This window comes from Eumetopias jubatus, unplaced genomic scaffold (genome assembly GCF_037043125.1).
Source record: "Eumetopias jubatus isolate StellerSeaLion01/CBP00866 unplaced genomic scaffold, mEumJub1_p1.0 scaffold_9, whole genome shotgun sequence".
Lineage (NCBI taxonomy): Eukaryota > Metazoa > Chordata > Mammalia > Carnivora > Otariidae > Eumetopias > Eumetopias jubatus.
In genome coordinates this window covers 114,239,400-114,255,435 of record NW_028274815.1, presented here as the reverse complement: position 1 = coordinate 114,255,435, position 16,036 = coordinate 114,239,400, and the positions used below count along the sequence as shown (strand labels likewise).

The window sequence follows — 16,036 nt, the reverse complement described above, 5'->3', positions numbered from 1 at the left end:
AGACAGATGCTTAACTGACTGAGCCACCCAGGCACCCCAAGGACTTAATAAAGCACAACTCATAGAGGAAAAAATTGATCTGTGGTTCTCTCAAAATCTGAACTGCCATACAACGAAAGACATTGTAGGTTCAATTAAAAGACAAGCTACATAAATAAATAATTAAAATGTTTTAAAAGGGGCTGGGGTGCCTGGGTGGCTCAGTCGGTTAAGTGACTGACTCTTGGGGTCATGGGATTGAGCCCAGAGTCAGCTCTGCTCTTGGTGGAGTCTGCTTGAGATTCTCTCTCTCTCTCATTCCCCCTCTGCCCCTCCCCCCACCTCACGATCTCACCTGTGCCTTGCTCTCTCTATCTCTCTCAAATAAATAAGTCACCTGGGAGGTTCAGTCAGTTAAGCTTCTGACTTCAGCTCAGGTTGTGATCTCGGGGTCCTGGGATAGAGCCCCAGGTCAGGCTCCCCGCTTGGCAGGGAGTCTGCTTGTCCCTCTACCTCTTTCCCCCACTCATGCTCTCTCTCTCTCTAAAATAAATAAATATATAAGATCATTAAAAGACAAGCTACAGGGCACCTGGGTGGCTCAGTTGGTTAAGCAACTGCCTTCGGCTCAGGTCATGATCCAGGAGTCCCTGGATCGAGTCCCGCATCGGGCTCCCTGCTCGGCGGAGAGTCTGCTTCTCCCTCTGACCCTCCCCACTCTCATGTGCTCTCTCTCTGTCTCAAATAAATAAATAAATAAAAATCTTTAAAAAAAAAAGATTTAAAAGACAAGCTACAGACTAGGAGGCAATATGTGCAACGTATATAACAAAGGACTAGTACTCAAAGAACTAAACTCTTAAGAAAAAGACTACCCCACCTCACAAAGAAAAGAAAAATGGACAAAGGATATGAATAAAGAACTTTCAGCAAAAGAAACTCAAAGAGCCAATAAGCACATCAAGATATGTAAATCAAAATAATTATAAAATATTATTTTATACACATCACCTAGACAAAAATAAAAACACGTTCAAAGTCAAGTGTTTTTGAGGATGTGGGGAAACTGAATCTTTATATGCTGTCGGTAGACTCACACTTTAGGAGGCAATTTGCAATATCTCATAAAGTTGAAAATGCACACAACTTACAACCTGATTCCACTACTGGGCATATATCCTATAGGCACAGCCCAGGGACTATCACTTCGGAGCTAATGTGCAAGGTGACATTCCTCCCTAAAGAAATTCTCATCCTCGTTCATAGGTCATATGTACAAGGATTTTCATTGCAACATTCTTTATAATTATGGGAAATACTAGAAATAATCTAAATGTCCACTCATAATGAGATGGATTAATAAAATGGAATATATTCTAAAAAAATACTATATAGTGATAAAAATTAATGGTCCAGATCTATATCAACATAAAAATACCCCCAAACCTACTGTTGAATGAATAAAAGAGAGTTGGAGGGCACCTGGGTGGCTCAGTTGGTTAAGCGTCTGCCTTCGGCTCAAGTCATGATCTCAGGGTCCTGGGATCGAGCCCCACATCAGGCTCCCTATTCAGTGGGGAGTCTGCTTCTCCCTCTCACTCTCTCCCCTGCTCCTGCTCTCTCTCTCACTCATGTTCTCTCTCTCAAATAAAATAAATAAAACCTTTAAAAAATAAAAGAGTTGTAGAATGATAAATATTTTTAAAGGTTAAAATTTGTATAATTATAAACGTACAAAAGTATACTCTAGATACTTATGGGTATATTGGTATTAAAAGTTTAAAAATAGAGACTAGCGGGGCGCCTGGGTGGCTCAGTCAGCTAACTATCTGGCTTTGGCTCAGGTCATGATCCCAAGGTCCTGGGATGGAGCCCACCCCACCCCACCCCCACTCAGCGGGGGGCCAGCTTCTTCCTCTGCCCTTCCTCCCCACTTGTGTTCTCTCTCTCACTCTCTCTCAAATTAATTAATTAATTAATTAATTAATATTTTAAAAAATACAGACTAGAAAGATGAACACCAAATTCACAATGGTTTCCTCTACGGAGAGTGAAGGAAGAAGAGAGAGGAGAGGAAACTTCAACTACTTTAAGTTTATTTGGAATGTTTTGTTTTACTGAAACAACACAGTTGAAGCCAATAAGCCAAAGTATTCTTATCTGGATTTATTTATTATTTCTTTTTTTTTTTTTTTTTTTTGCCCTAATAAGAAAAAACTATCAGTACTACAGGGCACCTGGGTGGCTCAGTCGGTTAAGCATCTGCCTTCTGCTCAGGTCATGATCCTATTAGGGTCCTGGGATCAAGTCCCCCATCAGGCTCCCCGCTCAGTGGGGAGTCTGCTCCTCCCTCTCCCTCTGCCCCTCCCCTCCCCTCTGCTCGTGCTCTCTCTTTCTCACTTGCACTCTCTCTCTCTCAAGATAAATAAATAAAATTTAGGATGCCTTGGGAATGCATAACGGTGGGGTCTAACCATTTTTAACTGGGATCAGTTAGTCTGGTAAAGGGGATGGGAAGAGCATTCCAGGTGGAGGGAATGGCATGTGCAAAATTGGAAATCAGGGAGAGAGAAGCATGTTTGTGGAAATGAACGCAGATCAGTGGCCAGGAAAAAGTGGGGAGGAGGGGAGAGATGAAGCTGCCAAACCCCTATGTTGTTGTTTCCTTTATTACCAACGTAGAAACAGAGCCCTAGTGAGGAGAGCAGAACCAGGGCCTCCTAACTCCCTGTCAATTGCTCCATGATAATCATAATGACAATGATGGGCGCCTGGGTGGCTCAGTTGGTTAAGCGACTGCCTTCAGCTCAGGTCATGATCCTGGAGTCCTGGGATCGAGTCCCACATCGGGCTCCCCGCTCAGCGGGGGGGGTCTGCTTCTCCCTCTGACCCTCCTCCCTCTCGTGCTCTCTATCTCTCATTCTCTCTCTCTCAAATAAATAAATAAAATCTTTAAAAAATAATAATAATGACAATAATAATAATGATGATGGATCGTGTTGCCGGTCTCTCTACTAGGTACTTGAAATACATCCTCTCATTTAATCTCATTACAGACCTACAGAGGATTTTCCTCCCCATTTTACAGATGATGAAACTGAGACTCACGAAATAACGAAAGTTAAGAAATTTGCTCAAAGTCACAGAGGCAGAAGCCAGATCCCACAAGGCCTTGCGTGCGATGTTAAACAGATTGAACTTTTTCCTAAGGGCATTGGTGAGTGTATTAGGTTCCTATTGCAGCTGTAATTACCACAGACTGAGTGACCTAAAAGAACACAAATGTATGAGCTTATAGTTTTTGAGGTCAGAAGTCTGGAGTGGGTTTCACTAGGCTAAGATTATAAAGTGTCAGCAGGGCTGGGTTCCTAGGAGGCGTTAGGAGAGAATCTGTTTCTTTGCTTTTCCACCTGCATTTCTTGGCTCATGACCCCCTTCCATCTTCAAAGCCAGCAATCATAACACTCCCGACCTCTGTTTCTACCATCAGATCCCCCCCCCCAACTCTATACGCCTGCCTCCCTCTCTCACTTAAAAGCACCCAGGGAATGACATTGGGCCCACCCGAATAATCCAGGACAATCTTTCCATCTCGTAGTCAGCTGATTAGCAACTTTAATTCCATCCACAGCCTTAATTCCCCCTTCCCATATAATGTAATATATTAACAATTTCTAGGAACTAGAGCATAGGCATCTTTGGGGAGACCGTTATGTTGCCTACCACAATGCACCACGCTGAAGGGTTTTAAGCAAGGAAGTGACAAAGTGAGACCTGCATTTTAGCATCTTCATATTCCTGGTTTTGTAAAACAATCTCTCCCTGACTTATTTAAGGCAAATTGAGCTTTTCACAGCTAACACTTTCGAAGGCGGAACAGTTCATAGACATTAAATGTGTTAAGCCTAATAACTACAGCTGGTGTTTTTACAGAGCTTTTAATGTGATGGAGTTCCTTTGTACATGCAATTTGATTATTCCCCCAACAACCAAGTACGAGTCCAAAGCACTGTTAATTATTGCCCCTTTATGGATGAGGAAACTGATCCGGGGGCATTTGGTCACCTGCCCAGGGCCACAGAGCTGCTAAGGCCAGGGCCAGGACTAGCAACTAGTCTTCAGACCCCACCACCAGCATTTCTTTATTCCATCTGTGGGGTGGGCATTCCGGGAAACTCAAGTCAGACAGCACATCTTTGGCATCATTTCTCTTGCATAACTTGATGCCCAATAAACATTTGTTGAATAGATGAAGTCCCGCTTTCACTTCTGTAGCACAAACAGTGGTTTTCAAGGCAGGAAAACGGGGAATGGCCCTAGAATTCCTCCCTTTACGCCCCGTCCAATCTATTTGCTAGTCCCATCAGCTGTGCTGCCAAAATATTAAGTCTGTCCCCTTCTTTCCAGTTTCTCTGCTCCCGCCGTGTCCTAGGACACCACCACCTCCCTGGTCTCCCTGCTTTGCCCCTCTAATATATTCACTCTGGATAGGGGCCAAAGTGACCAACTTAAAATGTAAATCGGATGACAGGGCCGGCCTCCCTTTCTCAATTTTCCCACCAGATTTCCATCATACAGAGGAGAAAAACCTAAACTCACAGTTATGGCTATACACGGTCCTATACACTTGGCTCCCCACTCCCTCTTTAGCCTCAAGCCCCTTGGCCCCCCTCCTCTCCAGTTCCACTGGCTCGTCACGAAGGCCAAACTCTTCCTACCACAGGGCTTTTGCTTGTCTTGTTCCTTCTGCTGGAAATCTCTCTACTCTTTAAATAGCTGGATTTCTTATACATCAAGTCTCAGCTCAGATGTTGCCTATTTAAGAAAAGTTCGTCCTGCCTCCTTTTCTTTCCCTCACTGAAAATTGTGAGCATTTGTAAATACTCTGTTTGCTTATTTTGTTTGCTTTCCCTCCTAGACCTGAGATGTCCAATATGTAGCTACCAGCCACATATGGCTGTTAAGCATGTGACATGTGGCTAGCCTGAATTGAGATGTGCTCAAAGTGTAAAGTACACACTGGATTGTAAAGAATACAATAAAAAGGATGTAAAATGTCTCAATAATTGTTAAATATTGATTGCATGTTGAAATGATAATATTTTGGATATACTGAATTAAATAAAAACATTATTAACAACCCGTTTCTTTCTACGTTTTTAATGTGGCCACTAGAAAATTTAAGATTACACATGTGGCCCACATTATATTTCTATTGGGCAGTGCTGTTAGCTGTTGAAGGTAGGAACCATCTCTGCCTTAGCCACCTCTGGGTCCCTAGTACCTACCATATAGTAGGTGCTCTGTAAGCATTTGTTGTCGTTTTTATGAGAATCCTGTGCACAGGGAGAGATGAGACAGGCAGCCCCATGTACACTGTGAATTTGAGGAAGAAAGAAATGCCAAAGACAATTTTATCTCTCTCCAGTCACTGCATTTCAAACAGGTTCTGTCAACTCTCTGTCCTGCTCTGTACCAACATTTCCTCCATAATCACCTACTACTATAGATGCAGGGCGGAGGGTAGCTGGAGGACCCAAGCTGGCTCGGCTGCTTCTATTTCAGACCCATAGGAGGTGCCCGGTCTCAAGTATTTTACATTCTTCAGCTTTGGTCCTAGCAGCCAGAAAGGGCTCACCGCCACACATTGAGACACACAGATAGGGCAGCTGGGAGCCAAGGAGAGTTGCCCAGGGTCACCCAGCAGGTCAGAGGTGAATAGGGCTTGGAACCTTTTCAGGTCCAGGACTCTAGCCTCTAACTACATCCTACTGTAGTCTCCTTTATTCCAAGGGACCCAGGTGTCTGGAACCTCCCGCCTTGCCTCCCTCTCCTCACATTTTACCTCTGAGGCCCCAGAGGGCAGTTATGCCTGGTCTCAGCACAGCTGACCCAGATGACACCATCCGCATAGAGGCCAATGTGGATGGGATGAAGGGATGGGAGGGAGGGAGGATGGATGGATGGATGGATGGATGAATGGATGGACCGAGGGAAGGATGAATGGGTGGACTGGAGGATGGGAGGGCGGACGGCCGTATGAGTGGGGGGAGGAGGACGGCTGGCTGGTAGGATGCCTGCATGCGGGCGGGGCAGGAGTGAGGATGTACAGAAGGAAGGAATTACCCACACAGTATCTGAATATAGGGGGACCCACAGCGATCCAAGTCCGGCCCCCGTCACGTTTCTGCTAGGAAACCGCGGCCAGGCCGAGGGAGCGCCAGGGCCCACAGGGATGTCCGGGGCAGCGCCGGGGCTGGGATCTGAGTGGCTGCGAGGCCGGCCGGGGGCTCTTCCCGCCCCCGCGCCCACCCCGCTCGCGCCTGACGGTGCCAGGTGGGGGGAGCGCCCCCGCCCCCACCTCCGGAGGTGGCGGCCCCACGCGGCCCAACAAGCTGCCGTTGTCCCGCGGGCGCCGGGCCCGGCACACTGGTGCTTTGTCCAGCCCCCCGCCGCGACCCACGGTGGGGGGGGGCCCCCACATGACCGAGGGGGTAGGAGGAGCCTGCGGCGGCGGCGGCGGCGGCGGCGGCGGCGGCGGCTCCACCACCATTTCCCTCCCTGGCCGGGGGTCGGCGGGCGGTGGTGGCGGCGGCGGCGGCGGCGGCGGCGGCGGCGGCGGCGGCCGGGCAGGGGCCCCTGTTCCCCGCCAGGCTGCAGGCGCCGGGCCTGGGCCAGCAGGGCAGCTGCGACCCGAGCGCTCTCCGGGCGGCGAGCTGGGGGTGCGCCCGGACCCCTGCCCCCGGGATCATGGGGAATGGCATGACCAAGGTAGGGGGGCGGGGATCGCGCAGCCCGCACCTGGCCGCCCCCAGCCCCGCCGCGGCGCCGGCTCCGCCTGGGTCGCTGTGCCCGCCTCTGACCTTCTGGCCCTCGCCCTGAGGCTCCGTGTGTCTAGATCTCTGTCTCCCGGTGACTCTCTGACCCTGCATCCCTGTGTCTCTCTGCTCACGTCTCTGTCTCTGTGTGTCTCTGGCCTCGGTCTCCCTGTGTCGCTGTCTCTGCCTGTTTCTGTGACTCTGTATTTCTTGTTGGGTCTTTCTGTGGCTCTCTGTCACTCCCACACTCTCTCTCTCTGAGTCCCTTTCCCTGTTTCCAGGTGTCTCTGTCTTCCTTGCCTCTGACTCCTTGGACTTTCTCTCTGGTGCTGTTTCTCCATCCTTCCCCCTCTGCCTCTGCATGACCCTCTCCCTGTCCCTGCCTTCCCACCTCCCTCCTCAGAATTCCCCACCACCCACCTGGCAAATTCACCTCTCCCCGTCCCCTATGTTCCTCCTCTCCTCCCCCCTTCCAAGCTCTCACCCCTACCCAAGCTGGCCTCTCCTGGTGCGCACCCTCCTGCCCTCCCCAGCCCCTCTCACAGAGTCCAGGTCCAGGAGGGGGAGGAGATTGCTCCCTGAGTCCTGAGGTCCAGACACCTGTCATGGGATGGGGATGGGTTGTGGGCCCACAGCTAGCCGGTGGGAAGGTGTGCACCCCTACCCCACTGACCCTAGCCTCTCTCCTGTAGGTACTTCCTGGACTCTACCTCGGAAACTTCATTGGTGAGCACTGCCCACTCCGTCCCAAGGCCATGGCACTCTGCCTGTCCCAGGCCTGTGTCCACCATTCATGCTCTGGCCCACGCACCTTGGAAGCGCTCAGGAATGGGACTGGGGGCAGGGAAACAAGGCCAGGCTGGGAGGGAGAAGGAGCTCATGAGGGCTAAGGGATATGTGGGCGGGGAGTGTCCCCAGTGCAAAGGGCTCGAAACACCTGCCAGATGCCAGGCAAGGCTGCACCTGCTCTGAGCCCCAGGCTCTCCCTCAGCACAAGGCCCACTCACCTCTAAGGGCTCTTACAGCCCTGAGGCTCCGGGTTGAGGTCTGTTCGAGGGTGCTCCTCTAGCTGGGAAGCTGGGACCTTCCTCCTACAAACTTCTACACAGAGGGGAGGTCTCTGGAGACTGGACTCTACCCCAGAAACTTGTTAGCACCATCCACTCTGTCCCAAGGCGACGGCCCTCTACCTGTCCCAGGCCTGTGCTAAGAGACTGGCTGATCCTGAGACTCCACACTTTTCCATGTGGAGTCAGAGAAATCTTCAGAGAGGAAGGGGCATCTGCACCAGGACAGGACTTTCTCCATCCACCCCTGCCCCCTTCCCCCCCGCCCTGGCTTAGGTGCTCCACCCCCATAAATCTGATCTCCTCCTCCCTGGGAGCCACCTCAGCTGTTCATGCTACTTGATTTTTGAGTATTGAGCCAAGGAAGCTCTGGATCCTCTTGAAGTCTATAGCCCCATGAGGGCAAGGGGTATGAAGTTGCCCCTACACCTCCATGCCCAGCCAAGGCTGCACATAGTAAGCACAGAGGAAACGTGTTGAATGAAGTAGACCTATGGAGAGAGAGGGGATATGTGTTGTTTATTCTGATTCTAAAAGATCCACATACACCGGATTCCAGCCCCTGGAGACAGCCACCGATAGAAGTGTGAGCTTTATCTCTGTGTTGCTTTTCATATATCTTTGTAGATGCAGATGTAACATTTAAAACAAAAATGTAAGTCTATTCTGCATGCCGTTCAGTCACCTGTTTCCTATTTAATAATATACTGTGGATATGCTCGCACATCAGCACAGACAGGTCTTTTCTATCCAATGGCTGCACAGTATTCAAGTATGGATATACCATTATTTATCCAGTTCTCTCAGGATGGACGTGTAGATTGCTCCCACTTTTTAACAATTTCTGGTGTGTTTACTGTTACGAGCAGTACTGCAGAGAACATCATCTTCTACACACAGCTTTCTGAGTGAGCAAACCCTTCTGTAGACAGGATTCCCGGAAGTAGAGTTGCTAGATCAAGGATATGCCAGGAAAGGGTGTTTGCTGTGGAAGGAGCTGCAGGGGCAAGGCCAGGAAGAGGCTGGGCTGTTACTTGTGGGTGCCCCAGCGCCAAGACTGAAGCCTAGAGGTGTGGTGGGACCTGTCAGGCCAGGAGCAGGAGGTGGCCAAGGAACAGGGGGCTGGCAGAGGGTGGGCCAAAGTGGAGAGGGAGGGGTGGGGAGGGGAGCTGGGCAGCGAGCTCCCACCTCTCTTCACCGTCAGGGACATGTAAGTCTCACTGACCAGATGGGCTCAGGCATTTTGTTTCTTTCAGATGCCAAAGACCCTGACCAGCTGGGCCGGAACAAGATCACACACATCATCTCTATCCACGAGTCACCCCAGCCTCTGCTGCAGGTACTCCTTACCCCTGTCCTTGGGCTGTATACAGGTGCAGAGGGGAGCTTCAGCGCCCCCACAGCACCCATTTATCAAGTACTTATGCACCAGGCCCTATATTGCCTCCCTGACCCATACTAGGTCATTCTGTTAAAAACTGACTTGTTTTACATCAGCATCCCCATTTGATCCCTATTTGGTAACTGAGGTCCAGAGAGGTAAAGTAACTTGCCCAAGGTCACACATCTAGGAAGCTAAGGAGCTAGGAGTTGACGGTCTGACCCCAGAGGCCTCACCCTGAACCTTAAAAAGGCCCCAACACGGGCTTCCCTTTGCCTAACTGAATAGATGACTACAAATGGATGATTCTGGGTTCCGTGTCTTGCTGTGTAATCTTGGGCTGTGACTTCACCTGTCTGGGCCTCTGATCCCTCAGTCCTGTCTGCCCCCAGAGGGGCTGTTGTAAGGAGGCAAAGGGGCTGCAGGATGGTGAAGATGCTTTGCACACAGTAAAGCATGGCCCCCACCGGAAGGATTGGTGCTGGTTTTTTGGAGTCCTGGAAAAGAGAGGGTAAGGGTGTTCTAACCCAGAGAAGGAAAGTAGTAAATCCAGACCACTTCTGGAATCTCGGCACAGGACTTCACCATTCTGAGTCTCAGTTGCCTGATCTGTAAAATAGGAATTTTATAAAGATTTATTTATTTATTTATTTGAGAGAGAGAGAGAGAGAGAGAGAGAGAGCACGAGCAGGAGGGTAGAGGGAAAGAGAATCTCAAGTAGATTCTGCATTGAGTGCGGAGCCCGATGTGGGGCTCAATCTCACAACCCTGAGACCCTCAACATGAGCAGAAACCAAGAGTCAGACACTCAACCAACTGCATCACCCTGAAATGGTGATTTTATAACAGCACCTACCTCACTGAGCTGTTGAGAGCCACATAACAGCCAACAAATTACAGCTGATACAGCAAAGTTAATCATATTCTTATTCCATAAATAGAGCCCCTTCCTCCTTATCTATCAGAGTGTGTGTCCCCCACTAAAGGGCAATTAACTGTGGGTGGAAAGGGGCTCTGGAGATCTGAAATCCAAACCAGGTTCTATACCAGATTTGCTATGTGACCTCAGATAGGTTCCTTCCCCTCTCTGGGCCTTAGTGTCCCCATGTGTCAGCGTTGATGGTCTCTAAAAGCAACCTCCAGGGGCGCCTGGGTGGCTCTGTCGTTAAGCGTCTGCCTTGGGCTCAGGTCACTATCCCAGGGTCCTGGGATCGAGCCCCGCATTAGGCTCCCTGCTCAGTGGGAGGCCTGCTTCTCCCTCTCCCTCTCCCACTCCCCCTGCTTGTGTTCCCTCTCTCTGTGTCTCTCTCTGTCAGATAAATAAATAAAATCTTTAAAACAAAAAAAGCAACCTCCAATAATCTGTGATTCTCAGTGTCATTCAAACAAGAAATTTCCAGGTCAGTGGAGTCAGATTTTCTTTATAGGACAAGCTTGTTTTGGAGTATTTGGAGTATGCAGTCACTAGATTGCACAGGGAAGGTTGTCAAGTCATGAATGGATTGACTAATGAAATGACTGCTTGCCAAATGAGTCCCCACTCCAACAGCCTTCCCTTCTTCCTACAGGCAGCCCTGCCTCCCCATCTATCAGTGAATTTACCAGTCAGGGTTTGATAATGCCAAGCAATCCCAAGGCCAAATGTGTTGCAAAGTGAAATTGCAAACCTTGCAAAAGAGGCAGGATGGTGTGACCTTGGGAAAAGTGAGTCAGAGAAGGGCTGGAATCTCACACAAAGCCATTAACAAGTGAGGACCTGGCCCCGGGGTTCCTTAGCCAGGAATGGTGGTGGGCCTGGCACTGGAAAACAGTCATTTGAATATCAAAGGATTAAAAGAGGTCCTTGAGAAAAGTGATTCTTGGAACAGGAGCACAAATCATCTTTATGATCTTGTGTGAAGGTTAGGCATGAAGTAAAGGATGTCATAGCCAGTTTGTGGGAGACAGTTCATCCCTTGATTATTTTAATAATTGGCACATAGTTTTATAACCATAATTAATGAGCTATAAACTTATTTTCATGGTTTTTGTTTCTTTTCAAGATAATAAAATCTGTTTTTAATAAGGCCTTTAAAAAACCTTTTTGGGGGGATGCCTGGGCAACTCAATCGGTTAAGCATCTGCCTTCGGCTCAGGTCATGATCCCAGGGTCCTGGGACTGAGCCCCGCATTGGGCTCCTTGCTCCGCGGGGAGTCTGCTTCTCCCTCTCCCTGCCGCTCCCCCTGCTTGTGCTCTCTCACTCTCTCTCTCTATGAAAAAAATACATAAATAAAATCTTAAAACAAAACAAAAAAATGTTTTTTTAAATTAAATAATCTCTGTACATCCAACGTGGGGCTCGAACTCACAACCCCGAGATCAAGAGGCTCATGCTCGGCCAACTGAGCCAGCCAGGTGCCCCTGTTTTGCCCTTTTTTTGGTGTAATTTTGTAATCCTCATTTGGAGGAGAGTCACTGTTACTGGCCCTTTCCCACCTATTAAATAAAAGGTTCCTGAATACTTTTTATCAAGTCCTCAAGCCCAAGTCACCTATGAAGTTAGGATGCCATCTTCTCAGAAGGTTCTGGAAGCACAGATAGAGCTGGGAGGTGCTCGGAGGTGATAGCTACCCTCTTTGGATTGAGAGGGTTAACAGTGGCTCAGAAAGGGGCAGGAACTGGCCTGGGGTCATGAGGTGCTCGGCAGCCCTGGCCAAGGTCAGGGGTGCAGCCAAGGGCCCCCCACTGCCCATGTGTATTTTGTACTTGCAGGACATAACCTACCTTCGCATCCCTGTGGCGGACACCCCTGAGGTACCCATGTAAGTTCTCTGGAGGCACCAACAGAGGTGTCTTCTGTGGTGGTGGCAGGGAGGGTGAGACGTGGTCTGGGGGAGGAAAGAGAGGACTCACGCCAGAAAGCTGTCCTGGGGAGCCTAGCACAAGTGCTCACTCACACCTCTGTTTGACTCTGTGTCAGCTACGCCCTTGCCTATGCCCCGGGCCAAGACCTTTAACCTCCCAGAGCTCAGTGTCTTCAGCTGTGAAATGGAGAGAGTACCCTGTCTAAGGACCAGATGCCCCAGCAGACTTGAAGCAGTTAGGCTCAGCCAGTTCCTGGCCCTGGAGTTAAGACATCTGGGCTCCAGCCAGGCTTTGCCATTTACTTGCTGTGTGACCTCGCACAAATCACTTTCCCTCTCTGAGATCAGATGGCACAGGCTGAGGATCCAGGACAGGGCCTGGCATGTAACGGGGACTCAGAAAACAGTATTTATTTTGTGTTATGAGCAGCAGTGCCTCCCAGCCTGGGAGTGACCCAGACAGACACTCCTCCCAACCCATGGCTGACCAACATTGTCCCTGCAATCAGGTGCTCTGATTGCACACCCCAGAGGAGTGGGACTCCTCTGTCTCCTCCCACCCATGTCCTTGAAAGACCAAGATAAATCCTCCATGAAAGTAGGATCCACAGATCCCACTGGGGAGGTGCTCCTGCCTCTGTGGTGGGATTTCTCATCATCAGCCCCTGTCACTGCCTGAAATGCCCCCGCTGTTGCTTCACACACCCCTCCCCTTGTACTGTAGTACAGGCCCTGTTCGCTGCCTGGCCTGGCTGCCCCGAGGACCCAGGGCTCTTGACAGCCCATCAGTGCGGAGGGGGAAGACTCCTAGGACGCCCGCCCCCCAATGTTCCCGACCCTATTGCTTTCTTCTCTAGCAAAAAGCACTTCAAAGAATGTATCAACTTCATCCACTGTTGCCGCCTCAATGGGGGGAACTGCCTTGTGCACTGGTGAGTTAAGAGAGGAATGAGGGGAGCAGGTAAGGGGCTGTCCTCCATCACACGCATGCACTCACCCTATGGGGCATGAGGAACCTGGGACGGACCTTCTCCAGCCCGCTGCCATGCATGAGAGTCGGCCGTTCACCTGATGGAGGCTGATCGGGGGCTCCAATCAGGGCTCTGTCCCTTACCAGCTGTGTGGCCAAGGCCAAAGTGCTGTTTCTCCCTGAGACTCCCATTTCCTCATCTGTAAAATGGAGAAAAGACTGTTGCCTGCTAGGCTATCAGGAGGGGAGAGGTGAGGTCATGCAGGTAGCCCAGCACCCTCCAACTGTTCTGGCTCCCTCTCCTCCCCTCCAGGCTTTTGAGGAAATAGGGCAGAGCAGTGGGGAACCCCAGGCTGGGAGACAGGACTCACAGCAGCCCCCCCCCCACACACACACCAGTTGATGTCTTTCATCCCGTAACTTCCCACTAAGCACCGACCCTATGCTGGGCTCAGGGCGGCTCTGCCAGAGCCCTAGTCCTAAGAACGGTTCCTCCAGCCTGTCTGTCGCCCTCTGCCCCTCCTTCCCCCACTCCAGATGCACTGGCCAACTCCTCACCCTTCAAATCCACCAGCTTCCACCTCATGGACTTCAAACACTGCCCAGAACATTCTTGACTGCCCCTTTCCCATCTCTCAGGACTCAGCTTGATGTCACTTCCTTGGAAACCCCTTCCCTAATCCCTCCCCAAGCCCTCCACTAGATTAATACCTTTTCCTATATGATCTCTTAGCCCCTGGACTCCTCTTCAGAGCAGTTAGCACCACCTGAAATTGTTTCCCTGGTTCGTGGCCGTCTCACCCAAACATCTTAGAAGCCCCAGGATAGACCATGTCTGTTTTCTTCCCCACTATATATCCCCAGTACCTGAAAAATAACAGATGGTCAGGAAATGTTTGTTGAATGAATGAATGAAGTGATGTTCCCACATCAGAGGCCTGAGTTCCCCGGGGCATACTCCAGGCCGAAGGAACAGAACAAACGGGCAAAGGAAGTGGGAAAACAGGTCCGGGCAGGCTCTTGTGAGGGGAGCTCAGAGGAGAGGGCAAGGCGAGGGCAGGAGGGCTGAGGTGGGGAGGGGGTGTCTGGGGGCAGGTCATGGCAGCGATTGGGCCTTACCTGAAGCCTGGGGGGGGTGGCGGGTACCCAGCTTTGCAGGCATCTCCCGCAGCACCACCATCGTGACGGCATATGTGATGACTGTGACGGGGCTAGGCTGGCGGGACGTGCTTGAAGCCATCAAGGCCACCCGGCCTATCGCCAACCCCAACCCAGGCTTTAGGCAGCAGCTTGAAGAGTTTGGCTGGGGCAGTGCCCGGAAGGTAGGGGCTGCGGCAGAGGCAGGAGCTGGCCCGGGCTGGGGGACTCTTCTTCCGGCTTGAGTTGAGCACTGGCGGGAAAGAAGTTAGACCAGACCGAAGATTTTTCTGGGGGTTTCGAACTCGTGACCCTTGAGCTAATCTAGCATCTAGGTGTGTTTTGTTCGGTCAGCCAGATGTTATCTTTTCCTTTTTAGTTTAGTATTTGGATGCCTTTGGGCCAGACTATGGACCCTTCAGTCTGACCAGGTCCCAGCACTGCATGCTCTACCTGTCTGGCACCTGAAGGCATTTGAATGTTTGACCCCTCTGGGGAGAGATGTCCATTCCCTACTCCACCCCTGGGTCCCTGATGAGGCCAAAGCATCTCCTTCTCTTATGCCCACTGGGCGGATGGCACATGGAGAGGTCAGGAACCTGGGAATAAGGGATGAGAGGGAGGCAGCAGGTGCAGGAAGGCTCTCGTCAGGTGCCAGGCTGGTACTCAGAGGCTTATCTGCAAGGCTGCTTGACGAAGGAGGCAGGCAAAGAGGCCGCCAGTGCGGAGGGGGTTGTTGCTCGGGGAGGAGGATTCGGGTGCCCCCCCCCACCCACGCCGCCCCGGGCCCGAGGGCGGGCGGCCGTCGCTTTAGCAGGTCTAGAAGATGGCGTGGCAAAGGGGAAGGGGGTTCAGGAGAGGGAAGGGACTCGGAGGATGAGGGGGCTCCAAGAGGGCGATGGAAACTCAGCAGGGAGGCTGAGGGGAGGCTCGGGAAGGGGAGGGGCCTAGCGAGGGGTGGGGAGCTCGCGGGCTGGCGGAAGCGACGAGCACTGCGGAGGGGACGGGCCGGCAGCCTGGCACCGACCGACCCCCGGCTCCCCCGCCCCCACCCCCAGCTCCGCCGGCAGCTGGAGGAGCGCTTCGGAGAGAGCCCTTTCCGCGACGAGGAGGAGGTGCGCGCGCTGCTGCCGCTCTGCAAGCGCTGCCGGCCGGGCCCTGCGCCCGCGCCCCCCGCGCCCCCCGCGTCCCCCGCGCCGCGCTCGTCGGCCTCCGAGGGAGCCCTGCAGCGCCTGGTGCCGCGGCCGCCCCGCGAGGCCCACCGGCCGCTGCCCCTGCTGGCGCGCGTCAAGCAGACTTTCTCTTGCCTCCCGCGGTGTCTGTCCCGCAAAGGCGGCAAGTGAGGATCCCGGCCCGCCCTGGCGCCCCTCTTCCTTCCGACCGGTCCCCCACACCCATCCCCACCCTCGGGGCTGCCTGGGCCTCCCACGGCCTCCAGGACAGACCCGGAGCCTGCGGGAGCCCCGCGGTGGCCTGAGCCCTGCCCCTGCCCCTGCCCCTGATGCCCGCCCTGCTTGTCTGCGTCTGCAGTCTGTGTGTCCTCCATCCGTGCGTCTCTGTGTCTGGGCCGGGCCTGCTGCAGCCACTTGGTGCCTTAGTCCTTGGGCTGGGGGGAGAGGGCACCCGGGCCTCCACCCTTAAAGGCAGCGGGAGTGGGAGTGGGTGGGTGGGGGAGGGGGGTGGATGGGCCTGGAGGATATTAAAGAGACACAGAAGCTGTCTGTCTGAGCTCCTCCTAGTTATTCAGCAAGGGGCAGGGATGCAGGACTCTACCTGGGGCTGGAGCCTGCAGGAAACAGGGCTGGGAGGGGGTCTGCAAACCCTAGGGTCTGGAGGAGCC

At 52.1% G+C, this 16,036-nt stretch overlaps 1 protein-coding gene across 2 annotated transcripts; it reads left to right on the top strand.

Annotated features, from left to right (window-relative positions):
• The first annotated feature begins 6,461 nt into the window (after positions 1-6,461).
• On the top strand, positions 6,462-15,539 carry DUSP15 (dual specificity phosphatase 15). 2 transcript variants are annotated; one of them, XM_028118922.2, is made up of 7 exons: positions 6,462-6,473; positions 7,490-7,523; positions 9,121-9,203; positions 11,998-12,047; positions 12,947-13,021; positions 14,210-14,381; positions 15,255-15,539. In XM_028118922.2, the coding sequence occupies exons 1-7, from the start codon at positions 6,462-6,464 to the stop codon at positions 15,537-15,539; spliced, it is 711 nt and encodes a 236-aa protein (XP_027974723.2). The 2 variants fall into 2 exon arrangements, with proteins under 2 accessions (XP_027974723.2, XP_027974722.2); XM_028118921.2 differs by lacking the exon at positions 6,462-6,473 and adding an exon at positions 6,730-6,750.
• Positions 15,540-16,036: the final 497 nt, after the last annotated feature.

Bases quoted from the DNA above. Each gene is read 5' to 3' on its own strand.
- DUSP15 (XM_028118921.2), top strand. From the start codon at position 6,730: ATGGGGAATGGCATGACCAAG. The intron at 6,751-7,489 runs GTAGGGGGGCGG...TCTCTCCTGTAG, and splicing joins TGGGGAATGGCATGACCAAG to GTACTTCCTGGACTCTACCT. The intron at 13,022-14,209 runs GTGAGTTAAGAG...GCGGGTACCCAG, and splicing joins GGGAACTGCCTTGTGCACTG to CTTTGCAGGCATCTCCCGCA.